The 24,507-nt window shown below is 49.0% G+C and overlaps 1 protein-coding gene across 3 annotated transcripts in view; it reads left to right on the top strand.

Moving 5' to 3' along the window:
- PMEPA1 (prostate transmembrane protein, androgen induced 1) overlaps positions 1-24,507 on the top strand; it is a 48,679-nt gene that overhangs the window by 5,549 nt on the left and 18,623 nt on the right. For 2 of the 3 annotated variants that reach the window (XM_027645980.1, XM_027645979.1), the window contains exon 2: positions 10,137-10,175. The exons of the other annotated variant lie outside the window; for it this stretch is intronic. In XM_027645980.1, the coding sequence (XP_027501781.1) occupies positions 10,137-10,175 (39 nt within the window). The remainder of the gene's footprint in view (positions 1-10,136; positions 10,176-24,507) is intronic. 3 annotated transcript variants of the gene reach the window in all.

The raw sequence follows: 24,507 nt of genomic DNA, 5'->3' as shown, positions 1-24,507 counted from the left end.
AGACACCACTGAGGGCTGGTGAGACCCTGCACACACACACAGACACTGCTGAGAGCTGGTGAGACCCTGCACACACACACACTGCTGAGAGCTGACAAGTTTTCCATACCCGAGCAAGTCTCACTGTCTGTGTGTGCACACAGGCATAAACACATCTGTGAAAGTTAATTTAGTAGTACAAAAAGTGGTTCAATCAACTGGTTGATGAAGTAGTTTGTAACCATAAAGAGGAGTTGTGGGGTTTGGGCTTTTTGTTTGATTTGTTGTTTGTTGGTTTTTTTTAAAGGAGATAAATTTCAGCTGTAGGAATTTATCATCCAAATCAGAGGATTTGGGGAGCTATTGAGAGTAAAGAGAGCTTTGATGATTTGGCAAGGAATACAGCTTCTAAGGCAGCACTTTGATCTGCATTTTAAATGCTTCTTTGTAATGACAGTTTCACAATTTCTTTTCTCATTTTGAGTCAGTTTTGCAGAGGTATGTTTTCAGAGAAAATAGTAACAGCACACATTATTCTCGTTGGCTTTGGAGCCAGATAGAACTTGTAGTTCATCCCAGATCTTTTGGCTACCATGGTAAATTTATGATTGCACCAAAAAGGAAATTAGTAAAGATGTTAAATATTATCAAAGCTTTGCAAATCTTTTGAAATCTCTCTGGTGTGAAAACTAAACTTGCATTAGCATTTTTGCTGCGGTCTGTTGTACAGTGTTTATCCAGGCATCCACCTCATACTGCAGGTTCCTGATTTAGCTTTTTTTTTTTTTTCCTTCTGAAGGACACATTACTGTTTAGCACACTCATCTTTTTAGTCTTGTGCTGCACCTGGAGACCGTGGTTCTAGTGACTCAAGCTTTCTAAAGACAATCCTACTGGGAATCTTTTTCCTTCCTTTCTATCTACAGCGCATCCTCAGATAAACTCCTGTTGAAGGGAGAAGGTTGTTGTCGCCTACATATTCTTATACAAGAGAGCTTGTTGCCTTAATTTATGTAGTAATGGAGAGGGGTAGGAATTGGTAATGTTTATTAAGGTTTTAATGTAAATCTTGTATAGCACCTTTCCTTCTTGTAGCCAGTTTGGGGTGGAGTCTATACTTTGCTTCAGAAATCAGAAGCCTCAATCATGAGAACAAATAAACAAGTTTTCCCAAATTAGTTTTGAGCTGTGTGGTAGCTGTTCTGGTGCTGGTTTTGGCCTCTCCTGAGCTGTGGCTCTTAGCTGTACCAGGCTGGCAACTCCTCTCTGCTTGAGGACCAAGTGGAGCAGGAGTGTAAAACAGGGCACACATATAATTTCCAAGGTAAATTCACTCAGGAAGTTGGATCTTCAGTTACGTGTAAAGGGTGGTATCACTGGGAGCCCTTAGACAAATAGCATTGTGTGTACGTTTAATTTACATCCTTTCCCAAACTGTCAGTGACTTTGATCACTTCAGAGATGCTACAACCAGCACACTTGTCCCTATCCAGGCTCAGGTTGGCATCAAATCCACCTTTACTTTTAGATTTCTTTGATTTAATGCTACTTTTTCACTGCATACAGCGAAGTAGCATCACTGAGGTCACGATCCATCAGTGTCCCTTTGTCTGTCCAAGTAGTCAGACTTCCAGTCTCTCATTGCTACAGGACTAGGCTGATGCTCCCTTTAGCAGAGGGTGTATTTTTTGCTGTGTGTGGTGTATATTGGTGTGTCCTGGGCTGTGGTGTTACATAAGGATACCTTGCACAGCACTGGGAACTTGTCTCACAAGTTGTCAGTGTTGGTGGACGTCCACAGCGCTTTCAAGTGGTTCACACGTTGGTGTTTGGTTTCAGTCTCGCACATATCTTTAATAAAATGCCTCAGACTGGGTAATTTTTCACTTGCAGTGTACATTCAAAAATGTGCAGCTAGAAAGGCGAGTGCTTTTGCACATGGCAGTTCTCTGAGCCATTTATGAGACCCTGCTGATGGCTGTAGAGCTGAGGGATTGTGCCTGTGATGGTTTGCTGGCGTGAGGTTTGTGCACTTCAGCAGGTGCAACAGGATTTCCCACATTTGCAAACTTGGCCCAAGCAACCCAGCAAGGCAGAACTTAGCCTTGGCGAATGAAAGCTGATTAACCCCCAGGCTTGGAGCATACCAAGAATGAAAAGAGGTACTGGCACCAAAATCAATGCTACTTTTCAAAGAATATATGCAGGACATGGTTTGGGGATTTTTTTTTTTTCCATCTCTTCATTCTGTCCAATATGTAAAGTAGCTGGTTTGTTACTCTAACCCCCTACAAATGATTGTCAGTAATAATTCTGTAAAACTGTGAATCAACTCTGCATGACTTTGTGCAAATAGACTGAGTAATTTCTTTGTTCTTTTCTTCTTACTTTGTAATTGGAGTCTGTAAAAGCCCAAAGGTTTGGTCTTGTGGAAAGCATGATTCATTTATTGGTGTCTGTGCCGACTAGTTATCTTTCAGTAATTCCAGAGTGCTGCTACAAGCCAAGAGTGATTCATACATGGCTAAGTGCACAAACAAATGGGGTCATGGCCATCTGCAGAAACTTTTCTAATCTATTTATGGTATCAGAGAAAGAAGTGGGTGTATTAAGGATGATGGAATAGGTGTCAATTACATTGGTGAATATAACCGGTTAAGTAACGCTAACCATTACTCAAAACCACATCTGCTCCTTGCTAAAGATCACAACAGCAGGCCCTGTTTAAATGTTAACGCAGATCTGATACAAGAGATGGATTGAGTGTCTAGCTTGCCTCCTGAGGAGCTCACCATCCTCACTGATGTGGAAGGCTCTTCTACCTTCCTTAAGATTTTTAGACTGGAACTTGCACTGTGAGTATTTGTAGTGGCAGACCTCAGTCATTTTATGCTTTACTTGCAGAATCTGGCCTTTTACTTACTTAGCTTGTATTGGTGATCAGGAGTAGCATTTGTCATTGGCACACAAGGTAGAATGGCTGTGTGATCTTAGTAGAGACAGGTGGAGGTGAGTCATTTTTCCTTCCAAATGCATCCTCAGTGGTGTAAAATCTCAGAGGGAAAACAACCAGTATCTGACAAGGTAGCCTTCCTCTGCTTTCGTCCCATTTGTAAGAATTCATTTTCCCTTTGTAACTGATAACAAATCATCCCTGGTTGCAGCTCTGTCAGAATTGCTCCGTTCAGGTTTTAGTCTTTTGCTCTGGGGGAGTCTGTTTGCTCCTACCATGCTCAGGAGTGCAGGAGCCTCAAGGCTGGTGCTGGAGTTGACTGTGAGGAGGAGGGAGTTTGAGAACAGCAGTAGGAAATAGCCGGACAAGAAGCCTCCAGAGGCACAGGGGTAAGAACTGCTGGTGGGCTCACTCTGGACCCCTTACTTGCCTGCTCTTCAACCTTGCACACTGCAGCTGGGTTTGAACCTGAAATATGTGCATCCAGCAAGATCTTGAACTTGCAGAGCATGGAGTGGTCTCAGTGCTTTAGAAACATCCCACATCTGCAGGGTAGCTGTGTTACTCTGGAGACAAGCTGGAAGCACAGGTGGACCAGTGCTGTTTGGAAGTGGCTGTGGCCCCATCTCCCTGAGCCCTGAGAGATCCGTACAGTCACAACTCAGTTGTGTTTGATTTCAGAGGACTTGACTGGAACACAGAGCTCATGGACTCCAATTTCTCTAAATTGAATTGAAGCATCATCGCTGGCCAAAAATATGGAAGAATTTGGCAACATGTCGTTGTTGTCCTTTTTGCTGATGTTTTGAGCACTGTGACCGGTTCTGCTGCACCCTCACTGCCCGTGCTCCCTCAGAGGGGGACGGGGCCCTGGCTGACACCCCGAGTATGCTGAGGAGGGGGAAGTGACCCAGACTTTTGCCCAAAGGACTGATGAGTCTTTCCTGATGTCTGAACAGCTTTCTTCTTCTGCCCTTGCTTTATTTAAGTCAACAGATTGTGTAAGCCACATGCTAGATTTACCTGCAGGGCAAGTGGGAAGGAAGCAGTGCCATTTGGATGAATTCCCAAAAGACATCTAACCGCTGAGCGTTAAGACTAACATTTCCAAGCCTGAGTCCTACAACAGTCCTGACTCTGCTTGTTGCCACTTCCATCCGTGGCTTTGGCTGCCAAGGACGAGTCCCAGGGAAGCTGCCCTGCTGTGGCCGCTTGCTGGCTGTCCCCCTGTGGGTTGGGCTCTGGGCTCAGCAAGCTTGGAAATTCTCCCCCTCAGTGGTTTCTGTTTAATGTTATGATTAATGTTGTTATTTCTTACAAAAACAGAAGATCCCCCCAAAGCAGAGCTGTGCCCTGCGCCTCCCACACCCTCCTGGGCCGTTTCCCACGGTCCTGAGGGTCCCAGCTGACTCTTGGGGCCACAGGGTGAAACACACAGCTGAGCAGCTGAGATGGCCCAGGGTTGGGCTTGTCCTTGGTGCCTGCTCCAGGCCTGAAACTGGGCTGGATTTCCTTGTGCTCTTCCCAAGTATTTGTGCAGTGAGACTTGGTTCCTCCAGAGTCAGTCAGAGGCTGCAAGGGCAGATATCTCAGCTGCTTTTCTGGAGGAGCAAGTCCTGCTCTTTCTCTGTTATTTTCATTATTCCCCCCATTATTCCACCTTACCAAGAGTGGTCTCTTGGCTTCAATAACTTGGAATAGCATATACAGATTAGGCTCTTTAGCACTGAGCTCTGAAAGTACCTTGGCCTGCTCAGTGATGTCTTTAGGACACTTAAGAAACAACGTGATTGATGGACACCTGCTTCATACAATTGAGAGGAAAATGATCTTAAATTGCAATTATTTCCCATATAATAAGCAGAAATTTCATTTTTATTGTTTCACTTCTATTACTGTTCTGGGACTTTGCTTTAATGGGAAGCTGTGTTTTCGAGTTCAGTGTCTCCCTCTCCAGCACGTTCAAACACACACACGAGGTGTGTAACACTTAATGATACTGATCACTGGTGTGTAATGCAATCAGTGGTTTATATTTCTCTGGTGTGACTTATTGGTAGCAGTATATACACACTGCACCTTTCTCAGCTTTTGCTGGGAATGCAGGTGATGGCTGATGTGCCAGAGATGGGCTCAGACACAAGGAGAGGGGGCAGAGGCCTCTGATGGAGGTCCCATGTGCAGAACAACTACAGGGTTACAAACATGTCCTGTCCTGCTGACAGCTTTTAATCCTCATCGTTCTCATGGGTTTTCTTGATAAATACTTCTCAACCTCCACTGACTTGCCATCCAGGCCTGAATCGTAAGGAACAATAAACGTAATGGACAGACTCGATTTAATAGATGCGCTATGAGCTTTTTATTAGTGCAGCTTTTTACAAAAAGAAAGAAAAAAAGATGACTGCATTTATTTAGTGGAAGTGCAGGAAGCAGCTCTCTCCAAACTGAGGGAAGCATGCCCGAGTGGGCTCAGCTCAGCTCCTGGTTGTGCAGCAAGGGAAGGATCCATCCTGCTGTGCAGCCCCTGGAGCGCTGGGTGGTCTCGAGGGAGTTAACAGTGCGCGCAGATGTTCAGGAATTTCTCTTTTGACTTGACCGTGGGGTTTTGCTGCTCTTCAGACCACAAGTGAACTCCAGTCACAGCAGGTTCATGGGTTTGGAGATGCCTGTCATCCCCTCCTGTTCTTGCTGGGTGCTCGGGAGGGGATCTCGCAGCCGTGTGTCTTCCTTGGTTGCGTTTCTCGAGATTTGCAGACCCACATTAAGCATCTATTAAATTAAGCAAAATGGCCTTTAGAAAGCTACATTTCAAGTGGAAGAAATGCTTTATGTAATATAGGGGTATGTGAGGGGACCTAAATACAAGCTTAAATTGGCAGTTACGAAAATAGGTATAATTGGGTTTTTGCACAGTGATTTTACAGCTTCTGAGTTTAATGTCCTGATGAAATCCTGCATCCAGTCCAGGAGCAGTGCAGCCGAGGAGATGGGGGTTGAGGAGCTCAAGTAATGGGACTTGTTCTAGGAACAGCCTTGCCCTTGATTGCAAAACTGGACGCACCTGTCATTTACTGAGGCTCTGCTCTGTCTGAAGGGTGTCTGGAGCAGTGGTTCCCTCTTGCCTGTGTTTGCCCTTTGGTCTTTCCCCTCAGGGAGGGGCGTCAGGCCTGGGAAAGGGATGTCTCTTACTATGGTTGTAACTACTTGCAGGTGAAAAATGCAGCTGTACCCTCCTAACTGGGCACATGCCAAGAGCTGCAGCTTTGTTTTCCAGGCTGATCAATGCAGTTCATTTAAGTTGTTGGGTAATTTAGTAGCTGGAGGCACTTCTGTGGGCTTGGCATGAGAGCGGCTGCTTCACTTCCCCCCTCGGGAAGGCTGGGAAGGGTTTCCCTCTGAACCCAGGCTTCCCTGGCTGTGGCTGGGACCAGGTGATGCTGTGGGGCTGTCACCCAGCCTTTCTGGGATCAGGAGCCTGAGGAAATGGAGGAAATCTCATTTTGACCTTGCATCCTCATATTAATCCCGATAGTCTTTCCTATTTTAATATTTAAAGCCTTTCCATTCTTCTGTCTGGAGAGACGGCGTGTTGGCTCTCTTGGGAAAGGATTGACCCATCCTCTTTAAGAAAGCTGGTCCCAAAGAAATCAAGGCACCTGCGAATCCCGTTGGCAGGAATTGGAAGAATAATTTTTTTATTTGGTATATCTTTAACCACTTAGGCCTTAGAGCTGGTTTTCTTTCTAGCTTACTTAAGGTCTTGCAAGGATGAAAAAAATCTGTTGCTTTCCTAAGTGTCTTAGCCAACACATGGGAGGAAAGCCTGGCACTGAGAGACAGGGCGGAAGAAGCTGAGATAGGATTTGCTGCTTCTTTGAAACTGTCCCTTTTTAATTGTCCAAACAGCGTTTCAAAGAAAATCTCTGCTCTTCTCTATCTTCTTCCAGCATTATAATTCTATATAATCACTTTTCTTTCTCTGAAAGAATAGAGCGTGATTTATTTTTTCTTGCAGAAGGAAGAAGGGATAAATTCCAGATGTTGCTGGGATACACTTTTTGCCTCTGTTTAATGTTTAGTGGCTTTCAGTAAACAGGCTGCAAGAGGTGGGGCTGATGTTTTTATTCCAGGACAAATCATCTACAACAAATCCCATCTGCTGATGGGACAGGGGGGAGCATATCTTGGGTGTGACCTGGTGGGGTTGGAGATGATCCCGGCTTTCCTGCCATGCAGAAAGGCAAGGAAGGCTGAGGCTGGTCCAAGTGTTCCTTTGGAGTCTTTGCTCTTGGTCTTTCAGGGTATTCACCCTCCCCTTCCCACCTCAGTGCCAAGCTCCAGCTCCATGAGTGAGAGACACTGTGCGGGGTTGGATCCCCTGCCCATGCCCTGGTGTGGGAACGGGCACTTCTGCTCTGAACTGGCACCGGGATTTTTGGGGAGCAGCTCTGCTCTGAAGAGTGGGGAGGGCTGCCATGTCCTGCATGCCATCATCCCACATGGGGTGCTCAGTTTAGCAGGACTCTCCTGGCCAGCCAGGCTGTTTTGGTACCCAGAAAAGAGCATCTGTGTGCCCTGTACCAGCGTGGGGCTGGATCCAGGAGCTGGGCTATGCGGACGGGCAGCCCTTTTCCCTCCTCCCACAGTTAAGACCTGTCTTTTCAGTGCATGCCATGCTTTGCAGCCTTCTTGCAGGCTAAACCAGCAATGATTTTCCAGCATGTGTTGCACAGAGGCGTTGTGGGACCAACACGGCAGCTCCGTTCCCTGTTTCATGTTTTCACCTGTTTAGGCGAAGCACATCTCTGTTTTGTTGGCAGCCTGTTGGGTTGCACAAACAGTGTAAGACAAAACCACGAGCAGGTGTTGGTCCAGCCAGTGTAATTACTGGTTCCTTGCTGCTGCTGCTGGTAGGCAGACAGTGTGAGCCACCCTTCACATGGAGCCGTCTGGCAGGACTGCGGCTGCAGAAGGGCTCCAGGCACCGATCCACCGGGAATATGCGCCGACGGCTCAGCCACTCCCTGTATCTCTTCCCTGCTGCCGATTGCATAAAAAAAGTTATGCATATATGGAGGGAGGGAGGAGAGCTGAGGGTGGCTCTGGTCAGGTTTAAAGCACTGACTTTATGTGCCAGTTCTCATTTGCATTTAAAAAGTTGGCAAATGCAGTGGCTGAACCTAAAGGGCAGATGTGAGGATGGGAGAGGTGGGAGCGCTCCGAGAGAGGGGAGAAGCAGCATCCCAAAATCCTGCCTGGCTACAGAGGGTTCAGCTTGTTTCTCCCACACATCCCAGACCATCACCAAACATTTTGGATGAGGCATGATGAGACAGGGTGATGTGCCTTTGTGTGCACAGAGTGTCACACCTGGGGTGTGCACAGTGCTGCGTGCTGAGCACCAGTGGGGCATTGCCTGGGCTGTGGAGGGGGGAGAGATGTTGCTTTCTACCCTTTTGGAAATTTAACCAGAGAAAAGCTGATCCTGATCAAACCAGCTGCAGACATGGGGGCTCTTTTTTCAACGTCTAAATTTGACTCACACCCTTTTGGGCCTCCCAAGCCTTTTTTGGCGTCCACTTGTTCTCAGCCTTTACTTTTTCCTTTTGGGACTCCCACCCCTTTTTGGCCTCGAGTCTTCTTATGGCCTTTTACTCCTTTCCAGCCTCCCACCCCTTTTCAGGCTCTGTGCAGCGAGCTGGCTGAGGAGGAGGAGGAGGAGGTCCGAGCTTGTTGCCACACGTCGGTGTTTGGCTCGGCAGAATTCCTTTCTTCCCTTTCCCGTCAGGGTCGGTGTCGGTGCCCGTTCCAGCAGGGTGGTGGTGGTGGTGCACAAGGGCCTGGAGGCTCTCAGAGCCCATGTGCATTCAGGTGACACCACACTCTTGCACGGTCACTTTTGAACACCTGCATGTGAAGCATTGATTTGCAATGTCTGAACTCATCCCTTTGAATCAGCCTGACTTCACCTCAGTGAGCCGAGCCCACGATCCCTTGTTATTCAGCGGTAATTTGCAGCAACTCTCTGACCCTCAATCTTTTCCTGGGGTGCGAAAGTTGCTTATCTCTGTCCTCTCAGGTGCGTGGAAGGTGGCTTTTTAAAGCTTTATTTGGGAGCATTGATGTGTTGATACAACCCCTTGGACCTCCCAGTCTGCTCTGCTGCCACTGTGGGAGCGTGCGGTGTGTCTGCAGCCCTGGCTTGGTGTGTCTGGCAGTGACACACTTGCTGTCTGTTGGGTTAAAGGCCACTTTTATAGGCCAGTAGGACTCCTTCAGATCAGACTGTACTAATTAGTACCAATTAACCATTATCAGTGACAGACAGTTCTTATGGGCTTCATAAAAAAGTCCTGTTTCTTCAGTGAAGCCCCTGGGGGATTCAGAGCACTCACCCGGCCCACAGTGTCACAGCTTGTCAGGCACTGGGGTTGTGCTGGGGGGTTCGGGAGGGTCCATATCCCATAACCCCTTCAGTTTTGCAGGTAGTCACACACTGCTCACTGATGGGTGAGAGAGAAGTCATGAGCTGTCTTTCATTGCAAACTCTTGGCTGCTTTGTTCTCCTCACTTGAAAATACATCTACTGGGCATTGCGTCTGGGGTGTTGTGCAAGATTTTGCTGTGGGTCTTCCTCTTCAGCACCTCACAGCCCCCATTGGGGGATGAGGTGTCAGGAGACCCTGAGCTTTCACCCAGGCTCAGCAGCATATGGGGCTCAGCTACCAGTGTTTGCAGAGGAGACAGGACATGACAAATAGCCCACCAGTGCTTTGAAGTGCAGAGTGCTGCCCCGGGGCCATGGGCAGGCAGTCTGGCACTCTTGAATGTGGCAGAGAGGTCTGTGGGGTGGGCTGAGTGATCACAGAAACTTCACAAACCTCTGTAAGGTGAGATGGCTATGGGTGGAGGAGAGTGGTCCTGGGGAGGTCCATGTGGGCGAGAGAGAAACGGGGCCTTGTACAGCAATATCTGGTGTGGGAAAAGCATGTGGGATCTAACCAGGAGTGGTGGCACCTGGCTCAGGGTGGCTTTGTTCCTCCTGGAGGTGGTAGGTTTGGGTGCAGGTGTCAGCCACGGCTGGTACGGGGGAGCTCTGCCAGGACGAGTCCCCAGGAGGGAGCTGGGGTGTGTTGCAGCCGGTCGGAGGTGGCTCCCATCACTGACGGATGCTTTCTGTTTTTCTCTCAAATGTCTCCAGGCACTGAATGTTTAGGTCGCACCTTTCCAGGTAAACTGGGTAAGTGAAGTATTTCAAGAGTTGCCAAGATCTAATTACGAAGGCTGATTGCATGATTGCAGCTGCTGTACCGTAAACACCCCGGTTACTCACTCCACGGAACGGGTGGGACGTTGCCTGGCCCCGAGAGCAGCAGGTACCTGCTGTTTGGGTGCAGAGGGGGATGCAGTGTTGTCTTCAGTGGCTGACTGTGCAAACCTTCTGTTTTTTGGCTATCTGTACCTGGCTGCACTTTGGTAATCCTGGATGGGGTTTTTTTCCTTTTGCTGTTCAATGTAGAACCATCTTCAAAAGCTGAATGTCTTTTTAAGCACCAGTACTCTTCCATTTGCTGATACTCTGGCAAACTAATGAGCAGCACTACATCGAGGACAGAAACTTTCATAGTATTTTGTGAAAGTAGTTTGACAGTCTGAACCCTTTAACATCATGGGATGTGAGACTTCCCTTGAGTGTGGCTGGAACTACCTGTGTTCAGCAGACAAAATGAGGTGTTGGGAGCCCTGTTGAACCAGGCTGCTGGATTTGAGCTGAACCTGTTTGAAAAATAGCTTTTGCTGTTTTAAAAAGACATTGTTATAACATCTGTGTATCTGTCTCTCAGTTTACAATCGAGTTTATGACAGTACCCCAAAAGTAAAGTGTCTTTGCTCAAATGTGGAGTCCCAAGCCTACTGGGAAAGGACCAGCAAAATAAAGTGTTAACAAGTGGTGAAGAAATGATTTTAATAAATGGCTAATCAATTGCTATAGAGCCTGGGAAGTCAATAGAGCTTATGACCTTGGCTTATAACGACGCTCAGATCTTTAACGGGCTTATAATGCCTACAGATCATTCATTAGGCTTTTATCAAGCATCAATTAGTAAAAGTCATAATCTAAAATAAGACAAAAAAAGAATTATTTCGGTTGCATTGTTTCGAGCCTGATGGCAGAATTTGGTTTCACAGCAGAATAGTCCTTATTTATGCAAAAAAGCTGTGAGACACCACCGGTCCCCCAACAGCATTATCTTGGTGCAGACATCAGGCAGGGGAACTGCAGGAGCCAGAGGCTGGGATCAGCCCCAGTGCTGGGACACTCACACCAGTCCGTAGGGAAACCGTCCTGCAGCAGGCAATGGTTTATTTGTATTTATTTTATATTAATGCCTTAAGATTTCAGCAGGTAAGCCGGGCAGAGGGAGCCCCAGTGTCGCTCACAGTGCTCTGAGCAGCTGCTTGGGGCGTTTTTTGCTCCAGCAAAAGGTGTTTGCTGTCACTCGACTGTTGTAAAACTCGCACCCGTTCTCTTGTCCTGTGATTTGGGAAGGCATGTGAGTGGGGTTGTGTTCTGGCTGTGTTGCTCTTCCTGCTTTCCCTGGTCTTCCCTGTCCCATTCTGTGTGTGTGTGTGTGTTTGTGCCTCGAGGAGGGAGGCAGAGATGCAAGTGAAAACATGCGGTTTTCTTATAATATAAATAACAGAAAATTAAGCATAATTTTTGTTTGTTGTAGAGTCGTTCCCTGCAGTCTCCAGTTGTTTGCTCCTTTGCCGTGCTCATGTACTTTTTGGGTTTTTTCATCTTACCAGATGGATGCTATTTGGAGTGTGCTGTAGGACACTTTAGGGATCTTGCTGCGGGGTTAATTGTGCGCCCAGCGAAGAGCTGTGCTTGCAGACATCAGTGCATGCCCGGGCTTCTGAAAGACCCGGCTGCCAGACGGGGCTGCCTCTATCAGACGGCTTTTTGCCTCGCCTTTGTTGTCTGGGTCCTTGTCTGCAGCTCCAGCCTGGGCCAGCGTTCCCAGACATCGCCACCTCCACCATCCGCTTCCTCCCGGAGCGCCCTGGTGCTGCCTGCAGAGCCGGGACCCCCGGGCAGAGATGCCCGTGCCCATCCCTGGGATAAAGCCCTGCACATGGCAGGGCAAAACACCAACCCTGGGCAGGGAGCGCCACCTCAGACCGACTCAAAAGGAAGGTTTAGCTTTCTTTGGGCTTTTTTCTTGGGTGTTTTAAATATTCCAGCATCTCCCTGGTAACTCTGGGGTGTCTCTGGTTTGGATGTCAGACTCTTGGATTTCTGTAAATGACTTGTGGATCCTTCTCTTTCCTGCTGAGAGGGATCAATGTGGCTGAGCATGGTGAGGCACTGCCATTCTCCCCCTGCACATGGAGCAAAAAGGGGTGCTGCAGTTTCTGCTGGGTTTTGTGTCTGCTGTCCTGCTTCTCACAAAGAGTGGCTGGGAATGGATGTGGAGAGGGAAGAGGGAATACTCTCAGCAAGGGCTGAAATGGCTATTCATCTGATTTAGGAGGAGATGCCGTCCTTGAACTCTGTAAAATCAAAGGGCAGGGTGGAGGGTTTGCAGAAAACAAAATTCACACAACTAAACATGTAACTACATGAAAGTACGTGATTTCTTAGAGGTTTGGGTGAATTCTGTCTGAGAGAAGCTGGGTCGTGCTCTGCATTCACTGCAGTGCTCCCCTGTGAAAATGACAATACGCACCGTTCTTTATTTTATTGTTGTGGGTTTAGGCATTTTGTTATATTAGTCTTAAATGGGTTTGTTTCCATAGCTGCATACTGCTGATAAAATCCCAGTGTAGGATCTCTCAGTCTCCCTGTGCATGTGTACCAAAATAAATCACAGGCAGTTATCAGAAGAAGAGCTGCTGCCATGGCAGGTGCCAGGCTGTGAGGAGGTTGGGGCTGGACCCTGCCGAGACTGCAGGTGTGTGACATCCCATCCTGGTGCCACCACACAGTGTCCTTCCACAGCTCCCAGCTCCGTGGGCAGCATTGGTGCCTTGGTGGTCCCAGGGACCTGGAGCACCTGAGCAAGGAGCTGCTGCAGGAGAGGTGATGTTTTGGAAATGGGGTAGGAAGCGATGGAGGCAGGGGGAGTAGAAACTCCCTGGCCCTCACCTTTTTTTCAGGTAGAAAGGTATGGTCGTGGTAGGGTATGCAGTTGAGGATTGGCATCAGGTGGCTGCCAGGATAACAAAACTCCTCTCCTGCTCTGAATTCACTGTATTCACCATCAGCTGTTAATATTTCTCCTCTAATCAGAAGGGGGTGGGTTTTTCATGGCTATTAAAACTATCTCAGGGTCTGAGGCTGGTTTTGCTCAGCTTCACACTGCAACTCCAAAGGTCTAGATTGGGCCAGTGAGCACTGCTGATGCCCAGAGTGGTACCACACCAGTGCCACCATGGGTCACAGTGTGTCCTGTGCAGACAGGACCTGTCTGTACAGCCAGGTTGGAGCACATCTTCTGGCAGGAAACCCAGTTTCTGAGAGGTACTTATCTTTCCTTCAGGAAGAGTGAAAGTAATGGTTTTTGTTTTCCCCAGAGTTCTGACCTGCAGGTTGGCAGGTTTTGCTGCAGGTCCAGCCCCACTGTGTGCTGGGTGTGCTCAGGGCAAGGTGATGCTCCTGATCCCTGCAGTGGCATGGTCAGGGCATGGCCGGGGCGTGGGAGCGCCTGAGTCCTTGCCCTGAGGGCACATGGGGGGCAGCTGGCCCGGAGTGCTTCCCCTCACTGCTCTGCCGGGGATGTCCTTAATACCCCCCCCCCGCGGATGCACTCTCTCCTTTAATGCATCTTTTTAAGTACTGGGTAATAGTGTTTTCTCTCTGGCAGAGATGAACTGAGGGCTTTTAATAGGTCTTTTGTTTTCTCTCCGTGCAGTTCCCCGGCAGTAACCTGCCATTCGCTCCAGCATTTATTTAGGGTATTTATATTTTTATATGTGAGGACCTCAACGCTGAGAAGCCAGGGGGTTTGTCCAGGGTCACACAAGAAATATGTGGCAGAGCTGGGGCTCGGCTTCAGCTTTTCTGAATGTTGAGCTGATCTCTGGGCTTGGCAGAGTGGGAATGTCTTGGTTTGTCCCGTTTTAACTGAGCCAGACAGGGAGGGAAGAAAATAAAGGCTCTGTGGAAGGAAGCATATTTTTTTTGCTCTCCCCTGCTGGCAGTCTGCACGGAGCTAGAATTGCACGATCAGTGTGTTCAGTAGCGTGAGGACTGTATGTGTGAAATACACGGAGGCAAAGGGAAACCCGGGGCTGGTCAGGCTGGAAATCGGACGGGCTCCTTCATTTCCACTGATTCCAGCTGCGCTGGGGACTGGGAGCTGCCCTGAAAACTCAGCCCTGCGCTGGGGAGGAGGGGTGGGCTGTGCGTGCCCCCCCTCCCCGGGCAGGCGGTGGGTTTTTGGGGCGATGCTGTCGGTGGCTGCAGCTGGGACCGCCTCGTGCTCCTGCCCCGCAGCGCTGTGTGCCTGCCTTGTCTGAGGCAGCCCCAGCACAATGCTCGCCTTCACTCCCCGTCAGACTGGAGGTCTAGACGGTCTCCCTGCCTTTTGTTATCAGGGTCACAGGTTAGGGAGCGTTCCCAGCTCCTTTTCCCTCCGCTGGCCAGGAATCCTTCCCAGAACCGAGTGCTCTGCAGAGGGGACCCCTCCGGAGGGAGTCACCCCACTACCCAAATGCACTTAGACTGAAAATTATTGTGGCAGCTCCCAAAAAGAAATGTGCTTTTGAAATGCAGTCGGGATCACCCCCACTCCAGTTCTTGCCGGCACAGATGCTCAGCTGACACCAGCTAAATAGAAACCTTTTAGCCCTTGCCAGTAAGTCTGGAGCAAACTGCCAAAAAGCATCGAGGACCAAGATACAAAACGAAGTCAGGCCTGAGCAAAGTACTTGCAAAGGAAAGATGGAACTGATGTGCTCTGTCTCTTGATTTTTAGCACATGAGATGCTTCAGTCTCGGGGTTTTGTTAAAATACAATGGTGGCATTTTAAAGGTTTTCAGCAGATACAAAGCAAGTAAGTCCCCTAGCAACAAAGGGAAGTTTTTTTTGCTTAATGCAGACTTTTTTTAACATGTAGCATTTGGGATTTTTTTCTCCCTCCCTAAATCAGGGATAGGTTTGGCTGAAGGAGAAGTTTTTAGTGGCTTTTAGACATATTTAGAGATGAGACTTGAACGCTTCATGTGCATCTGCTTGTTGCCCTTGCCCCTGCCCCAGCCCACCCTGGCAGGCTGAGCTCTTCTGCAGCATCAGCCTTCCCCTGGCCAGGAGGTGCCTCTGTGCTGCAGCCCCTTGCTTGGGGTGGGAGGCAAAGAGGAGAGAACAGTTCGGTTAAAAGTTGGGAGCAACTTTTTTCTTCTTCCTGGCAAGAAGACATAACCAAAAAAAATTGGCAGGTTCATGCTTTTTATTATTGAATTAAAATCTATTAAATAATATCAGAGAGCCAAAACCTGGAATTGCTATTAGGCACTGCTCCTGGTGAAGTGAAACACTTCTGAATCTGGCTCACTTCTGCATTTCGTGTGTGTGTGCGTGTATCACGTGTGAAGAATGAGTCTATGAAGCTCAAATAGAGGGTTTTAAATAGAAATATCACTGGCAGCTCTTTCTCCCTGAATCCGAGGCTATTATGTGTCTGGCTCTGGCCAACATGAATTGCAGAGGAAGTTCATGTGAACTCCATGGCTGATTTGGCAGCTGCACAGCCGTGCCGGGTGCGAAGCCCGGGCGCTGTTGAGCAGCAGCGATGACATTTTTTGGTGTCTGGTGATTTACCTCTTTGCAGAGGGTGAGGGGGGACCAAGGGAGCCTGTTTCCCACCCCAGCCCTGGCACTTGCAGTGCTGGTGCAGGAATGGGCACGTTGGGTGGTGGTGGCCCAGCTTTATCCCCAAAGCTTTATCCATGATCCCAGATGCTCCCGCTCTTGGGTGAATGTCACCGGCTTGCACTGCCTGGGGCACATGGGCCATGCTGCTCGCAGTGGTGGAGACCCTGCAGCCCCCAAACCTGCCCCTCTTCTCCTGTGGAAATCCTCATGCAGCACTGGGAGCATAGTGCACCTGTGTGCACCACGGCAGCGGGAACAATTTGGGGTTAATTCCTCTGTGAACCCGCAATGCACCAAATGATGCTGCTTGTATGGGGCGTGGGGGGAAATAATGTTAAATTAAACTCTCCATAAGGGAAGAAAAGCATCCAGCCCCATTCTTTACTGCTCATTTTAGTAATTTCTTCCAGATAACCTACACATCTGTGTCAGTGCAATTAAAGCAGAAATTCTGTCTAATGAACAGTTGTAGCCCTTGGGCTATTGCGGAATGAACAATGAAGTTGGAAACAGTCTTATTAAAATAATAATTAAGAAACAAGAGTTGGGAGACAGAGGGAGGTGCAGACGAGGTGGTAGTGGGATGCTATAGGGTGAGGAGCAGAGAAGAACTGAGTTCATCCCCGTTTTGAACTTCCAGGGGTGACTCCCACCATGGGCTCCCCCCGGTAGAAGGGACTGGATGGTGCAACTGGACCCGGGGCTGGGCACAGCCTGGTCCCCTTCCCTTGCCAGGGGCACGTGGTCATGCCATGGCACAACAAAACAGTCTCTAAAGCCAGTCTTGCACTTGGGTAAAAGCATTGTCCCGGGGGTGCTGTTGGCCTGTGGGCACTGGCTTTGTCGTGAGCAGTGTTAGCCATCCTGTTCAGCAGATCAGCTATTTTGTCTATATATTTTATTTTGAGTTTTTTGGTTCTTCAACAGCTGATAAAGCTCAGAGAGGGAGGAGAATGTTTTTTGTGTTAGACAGGATTATATCTTGTTTTGCCTTTTCCAGAAAACGGTCCTTTCTCAGTAAAAACAACAACGCTGTGCACACACACATAGTTTGCTTTAAGCTTCCTTTTTCTCTTGCTTTCCTGAGGACAGGGACTAACCAGGCTGAACTGTGTCAGTGATGGGGACTGACCAGTTTTTCTCATGTAATGTAGATTGTTCTTTTGTTTTTAAATAACATTGAAAAGAAACTTTTTGTTTTCATTTAACCCTTGGGATTATGATAGTGTCTCTCCACGAGTTATCATTTTATGACAGTAAAACAGTTAAAACTTGGAGCTGGCTTTTTCAAACTTAATACACTCCTATTTAGAAATGCATGTGCTGCAGAAAGCTCCTGACATCTCAGATTAATAAAATAAATAAATAAATAAAGCAAATGCCATAAAAAAAGAAACCAGACAAATCCCACTGGAATGATACATTGGAATGATTTTAGTGGGATTTATATCTGTGAGCTGTGGGGTTTTTGTGGTTTTTTTTCTTTTGAAATGGTTGTGAACCAGAGTGATTACTTATCATTTTCATTTTAACTCCATCTGACAAATCGTTTTAGATGGAGAAAGCAATACTGCATCTTTAAATGGCTACTCTGTCAGCGCATCTTGCAGGGCTTTAAATGCCCTTTGTTATCGCAGTCTAGACAGGACGCAGGCGGAATATTTGATATGTTATAAGGCAAAGATGTGACAAGGTTGAATTAATTTACCGGCTTATTTAAAACTGAATTTCAAAACGTTTTTCCTTACAAACTTGTCTTTTTTTTCTCCCTATCCTATATATTTTTTTTTCGAAGTTAGTACAGTATGTTTCAACTGTTTAGACTGGGAGAGGAGACATTGGCTTACTGCAGCCTGCAGTACTTTAATTGCCCTTTTTATGACTGTCTAGACATCATGCAGATGCATGTTTGTGGTGAGAAGACATTTCCCCCTCTGGTTATACGATAGTCTGAAACCTTTACATTCCCTATCTCCTTACCCCGTCTGCCTCCGAATGCGCTTTACTCCCTCCATCCCTGAAAATCACTTTTTCCCCTCTTGTTTTATTTTTTGAAGGACAGTTCAGCCCCCGTTTTCCTGCTCTTTCTGGCGTGCTGGTTTGCAGATGCTGGTGCTTTAGGGGGGATGAAGGTGTGCGGAGGGGGTTACTCCCGGGTCACACTGCAGCGGGCACAGCTGGGGGGGTCCCCGCACCCCCGTGTCCCGGTGTGGGTGCGGGTCCCCGGCCGCGGGCGCTCCGTCGGTGTAAGAATGAACATTTCAGCGAGGTTTGAATGGGTGCGGGAGTTTTAGTTATGCAAATCGATGCATTAATTAACCCCGTTGCTATAGCTACTGCTTTATTGTTAAATTCAGTGAAAAGGGGACAGGCTGTGTCCATGGATAATCCTCCCCTCGGTGCTCTGCCCCCATCCCACCCTCTCGAGCGCCCCGCGCCCGGCGCGGGGCAGCTGCCGCCCGCATCCGCATCCCGTATCCCGAATCCTGGATATCCCGCGGGCAGGTGCCGGGGGAGCGCCGGGCCGGGAGCGGCCGGGATGGGCCAACCGGGGCTCCGCTGCCTCCCCCCGAGCTCATTGTGGGGGCTGACCCGGGGTCGGCTCCCCGCAGCCCCCCCGTGTGTCTGGGGCTGCGCCGGGACGGGACGGGGGAGCGGGACAATGGGGCGGCAGGAGGGACACAGATGGGCCGGGATGGAGATGGGGAGGAGAGCCCGAAATGGAGATGGGGATGCTCGGGGAGAGCAGGGGAGCCCGGGATGGGGATGCTAGGGGAGAGCAGGGGAGCCCAACCCTGTTCTTGGCCCCACACTCTGCATGTTATGGGGCTTCTCTTTGTATGCGCCCTAAAACCTGGGCATGCAAACCCTCCCAACGAAACAGACTTCCCAGCAGATCTGCTGTGGGAGTTAAAACCTTTCTCAGGCTGTTGCTGCAGCTGAGGTGGAAGTAAATTTATTACCTTTAATTTTGTCAGATTTGGGGCGGTTGTACTCACCTCCCCCATTCACTCTGGTGTGTGTGTATATATATATATATATATAAATATAATTTTTTTTCACATCTCTGTGAGAGTGTGCACATGCATTCGCTCCCATCTGGTGGTGGAGACCAGTTCAGACCAGTTCAAGAGCTGAACTTGAATCCCGAGGTGACCAGATGCAGTGTGTGTGTCTGGGCATTTGCATGCATTTTGCATATTTTTTCTTTTTCCTGCGATGCATAATTATGTCTGTAACTTAAGATTGTCCTTGTTCCATGGGAGTAACTTACCTTGCCAAAGGTCACTCCTTTGGTAAGCAGAAGCTGCAGAGTGATGCAGATGATAACGGCGCTTAGGAAGTGGCAGAGGAGGGAGCGTTTCCCGCTGCTCGGCCCTGGACCGTGCTGAGGAAATCCGGTCGCTGTTCCAGCCCTGTCATGACCTGTGTGGCTTTGGCCAACTTGCTCAATCTGGGTTTCGACACCCGTCTGCGAGCCGGGGCAGCCCCTGTGGCACTGCTGCCCCAGGGTGCATGTCCTGGAGCCCCCAGGGGAGCTACAACCTCGGGGCGGGGGCACGATGGGGTCCCTGGCACTGCTCCCAAAGGCTGACGGGCTCCTCGCTCCAAGCGAGGTGATGAGGGGGAGCCATTCACACAGGAGAAATGCTGTAGGAGCAGAGGTTCCCTGGCTGCAGCTCGTGGTGCTTTGTGGCTTCTCTGTGCCTCCACCACGTCCCCTGAGCCGGGTGTTGGTGAGGGTCGATGATGTCGTGTTTGTGGCACTGCTGCTGTCCCTGTGTCCCTCTCGGGGTTCCCCCTGCTCGAGTTCCCACAGGACTTGCTGAGCACCATGATGGGGGTTGGGTGCTGGCACTGGGGCACCTGACACACAGTGGGCTCCAACAGGGCTGTGGCTGAGTATGCTGGGAATTGACCAACAAGTGGTTTTCCCAAGAATAAGTGGAAATGGAAAATTTCTAGGGGACAGCCAGAGTGGAGGAAAGTGGAAAGGGAGGACATCGGGGAGAGAGACCTGGTAAAACCCAGTACATACAGCATTTGTTCAGCTGGGAGAGGCTGTGGTCCCTGCTGATGGCAGCCGTAAACCCCCATCTTCACTGGCTGTTGCACTGTGAGTGTCCCACGTGGAGCAGGACAGCCTGTGCCATCTCACTGCTTTGCAGGCGAGGGGGATGCTTTGCTTTGCCTTTCTGTGCAGTGCACCGGGTCCTCGTGACCTCCAGAATTAAAGTTGCCTTGTTTTGGTGGGCCTGGTGACAAGTGAATCCCATGTTCCTTGGTGTCTCTGCAGCAGCAGCAGCAGGAGGAGGGAGCAGGCTCCAGCACTGTGGGACGTGGTGCAGGTGGCAGTGGCTGACTGAGGCTGCAGGTGCCCTGTCGGTGCGAGGCAGCTCCGATGCAGTGGGAGACAGGGCTGAAAGGAAGCTGGAATCGGAAACCCCATCCCTAATTGCCGTTAGCTTTCTGGAGAGGTGGCAAAGCCCTCCCTGGATGGAACACTTGCTCTCCTTGCAGCGTCCGCGTCTGGCAATTTGTCTGTCGAAACAGATGTGGGCAGTGACAAACATCTATTTCTATAACTAGAAACAAATTTGGTAATTGCCTCTTTCAACAGGACTTGCTCAAGCAGGAAATGAAATTCCTAAATGGCAGTTAGCAAAAGTATTTATAGCTAAGTTCATAAATGAGATGTGCTTTCCTTTGTCATGAGTTTCTGCTGGGTGGAAGGAAAAAAAACCCCTACAGTAGCAAGCCACGTATTGATCAGCATATACGAAAATACTTACTTATTCATGTGTTTATTTTTACTGGCTGTTAGAAATACCCCTGACAAACAAAACCTGTCTGATCTTTTAGGGTCAGCTGGTTGGGTTTGATCCAGATATTGTTTATTTTCAGTCATTATTTGGTAGATTTTTTTTCCTGGTTCAGGCTGTTTATGATTGCAAACGATACACTCTTGTTCCTGTGTCCCTCTCTGGGTGCTTATGTTCAAGGGGGGAGGGTGATGCTCTGTCCTCACCCCTGCCCAGGCATCTTCCAGGCCTGATGCCATTGTGCTGCCCCTGGGGGATCAGGAGATACTCTGGATATTCTCAGCTTGGTGGGGGCCATGAGCCTTGCTTCACGTTTTCTAGTGAGCAAGCAGATTTACCTGTCTTTTAAGTGCAAAATCAAAATGACTTTATTCTTTTAATCCAGTTTAGCTGTTCTCACCCTTGGGAGTAACTTCAAAAGCAATCTACTCCTTCCAGGCTCACTGTGCATGAAATACCTTGTCTCAAAACCCTGGACAAGGGGAGGGTGAGAGAAATAGGCACAAAAAGGGAGAGAAGAGGTTGGCGTATGCAAGATTTTAGAGTCTGGGTGTCCCAAAGAACCTTGTTAGTTCTCATTGCTCCGAGGGAGCTGTTTCATGTCTTCAGGAGTTTCTCTAAACACGTCTCCATTTGACAGGTCTCTGCTCGGAGCCGGGAAGTGTCCCAGCTGACAGAGCTGCTGACCCAGCTCTCTCATTTGCCATTTCCACGTAAAAGCTGAGTTCCACCGTGCTGATCCTGCCTTTCTGGCCCTTGAATGCGTGTCCTGCTCCCTGCCCTGCCACTAAGCCATGCGAGCTCAGGAAGGTCACCTTTTGAGAACAGGCCCAGACTGTTACTGTGTTTTAAGAACTAAAAAATTTTCTGAAGCTCGACCAGTCTGATGTTTCTGTGGCTATTAAGCATGAAATGGGGCCGTTTCCTCTAAAACAAACAAAATTGGGGGTGAGGGTGCAGGATGAGGCCATCATTTGTCACTGACTCAGAGGATGTGATGCTTGATTACCCAAGGTGACAGATGAAGAAAAAGAACTATATTAAATTGGCACTATGAACAGGACTTCTTGGGGTCCCATCAGCTGTTTGCCAGCAATATTTTTTCTGAACTGGCTCATTCTTTGAGTCCCACTTGCTCCCTGCTCTCCTTCCCCACTCTCAGCCTGCCATCACTGGCTCACACTGTGTCATTTCTGCTTGTTACCTCAGAACTGGCCGTGCTGAATCTGGACATGCAGTTTAGCTGTTAACTGTACTGATGAGGCATGGAGCAGGCCCAAATCCAACGGGCTCTTCCCAGCTGTCCTGCCTGTTGTCACGGGACTGATCCTGGTCTCTTTGATGCCTCAGTGTTGCTGCAGCTTCAGGGTGCTGCTGGTTGGAGCCAACCTCAGTATCGAGATCATATTCTGTACTTACTCCAGTACTTCCCGTACTCCCTTGTAAACAAATACAATTGCTGACAGTCTGATGGGCCCTTCCTATCTGGTTTTATGGAGGTATTAGAAGATAAATGCAGCAGATGCTAATACAAAAATAGTGCAGTAATGACTTCGCCTGGTCTGATTGTTTCTAAGATGACCTAACAGACGAGTGGGGAGGGTGAGTAATCTGCCATCTGAAGTTCTTTGTTCTTTCATCTCTTCTTCCCTGTCCTAAGAGGGAGAACATTGGTCTCTTTAACGAGTGGAGCTCAGCATCTGGTGGATGAAATGGACTGTGAACCAGGAGCAGCATTTGGTGCTGCACCCTCTCTGTCAGCCTTTGGATTCCAGCTGTTGCCTGGAGCTGTTTTGGTTCTTGCTTAAATTAGAGCAGTTCAGATGTCATATTTAGCATAATGGGCATGTCCCTTTTCCAAGCAGGGCTGGGAAGGATGTGCCAGGGCAGAGCTGCTTGCACTGGGCAGTGTGGCTGCTGTGCCAAGGTATTTTCCCCCCTGCTGTATGAGCAGGGAAGGGCAAGGGGTCCCACACTGACCCTGCTACCACTCCAGTGGGATGCTGCAGAGTCTGAGTCCCTGCAGCCAGTCACTGAGGAGCTGGGAGTTTATTCCCTACTGAAACCATAGCTCAGAAGGGTGACTAAATTCAGATGGCTTTTTTCAAATTCACATTCTTTAGCTTTGCATAGAAAAAATGAAATCCACTCTTTGGCTACACTGCTTAAACCCACATCCTTTCACAGAGGCTTTGATGAGCATCTGGCATAACAACTGCACCTCTGCTGGACTCAGTTCTGCTGAGTTTAACCCTCAGGTCCTTCCAGGGAGCCACATGCTGCTCCAAAGTGTGCCCACATTTTGCTTTAACATCTATCCCCTGCTCTCCACAAGTATGCTTGCAGCTGGCAGGCAAAAAATCTTGGGGCAGGCAGGGCTCTAAACTGAGCACAAGGACTGGACAGACCTCAGGCCAGCTCTGTGGAGCTCACTTTGGTCCAGGCCTGCTGCAGACTGGTTAAGTAACATCAGCACTGGCCTTTCTGGTTCTCTGCTTGCAAAAGTCAGCGTGTTGGTGTGTGTAAGGCAAAGTGGTACGGGGTGTCCTCAGCTTTCATTCTCCAGCAGTGATTAGGACTTGTTTTGTGCCCTAATTATTGGGGCGTGCAAGGTAGCGGGAGGCTCCCAGCTGTTCATGGCAAGGGCTGTCCTTGTGTGTCTCCTTGTTTTTGAGGGTGCCTCTGGGCACCACTGGAGCTGTGGTGCTCTGAAATGTCAGCGAAGACTGGGGAGGGGAGCGAGTCGGGCTGTCAAGGAGCTGACAGAATGGATAAGAGTGTCTCCTCCTCCTCTGCAGCCTGCTGGTGCCCAAGCCCCTACCCTTGCTGCTGCCTTCAGCCGGAGATGTGGGTGCTGAGAACGGCTGAAAGTCAGACCCATCACTTCTAGTTTAGGGCAGTGTCTCTGCCTACCCACTGGCAATGAGTTTCGTGCGAAGGCGGCAGCCCAGGTCTGTTGGAGAAAATGCTGGGTCATGTCCTTCATCTGCCTGTCAAAGCCCCCTGGTGGGTAGGGGAGCAGGCAGGGACCTCTGGACCAGCAACTGAGAAGGACTGGGTTTGCTAAAGGGTTCTAATGAAGCAGCCCAGGTTTTGGGTGCTGATAGACACTGATGCTGGGAGAAGGGGACCTTGGTCTGCCCCTATTCAAGACTTGTTTTCCTCTTTGAGAGGCTGCACAAGCTGCAAAGCTGAGAAACCTTTAAGGTTACTGATCTGAAACTGTTCTTGGCTGAAATCCTTGAGCATCCCTGCTGGGTGCCCCACAGACGTTGTAAGTGCAGGATTTGGGGAGTCATGGGCAGGGAGGAAAATTGCATAGATGCTCTTCAGCTCCAAGCTTCAAATTAATGGAGGTACCAGTCTGATTTGGACTGATTTCTCCCCACCAGCTTCATATCTCTGTTGTGTGGCTTCATCTACACATGCCCAGTCAAAAACCAGCTGTACCCTTATTTGTGTTTTCTGTGTGCTTTTTTTGACATAACTAAAGCGCTGCCATCAAGGGCTACGAGGAACTTCTTCAAACAGAAGATGCCCAAGGGTGGGGGTGGATGAAAAGATGAGAAAATTGGGAGGAGAGGGAACTGCAGTCAGGACTGTGCACATCTCTCCTGCATCTTGCTCTGAGTCACTCAGCCAGGGCAGCTCTGTGGATATCAGAGGTGTTAATGGAAAATCGGGGATGAAAGTGCTCGCTGCAGGTTTGTCAACGCTTTTCATTAATTCATCCAGTTAATTTTGCTGTGTCTGGAAAGATTTCGTGTGTGGATAGAGACTTTCTTTTCTGGAGTGTGATGGGGGTGCATGGAGGACAGTGTTGCAGTCAGTTGAACTTACCCTAAATCCCCAAGGATTACGGAAGAAG

This window comes from Corapipo altera, unplaced genomic scaffold (assembly GCF_003945725.1).
Source record: "Corapipo altera isolate COAL_440 unplaced genomic scaffold, ASM394572v1 64, whole genome shotgun sequence".
Classification (NCBI taxonomy): domain Eukaryota; kingdom Metazoa; phylum Chordata; class Aves; order Passeriformes; family Pipridae; genus Corapipo; species Corapipo altera.
The sequence above is the reverse complement of the archived record's forward strand: the minus strand, read 5'-3'. Positions and strand labels throughout refer to the sequence as shown.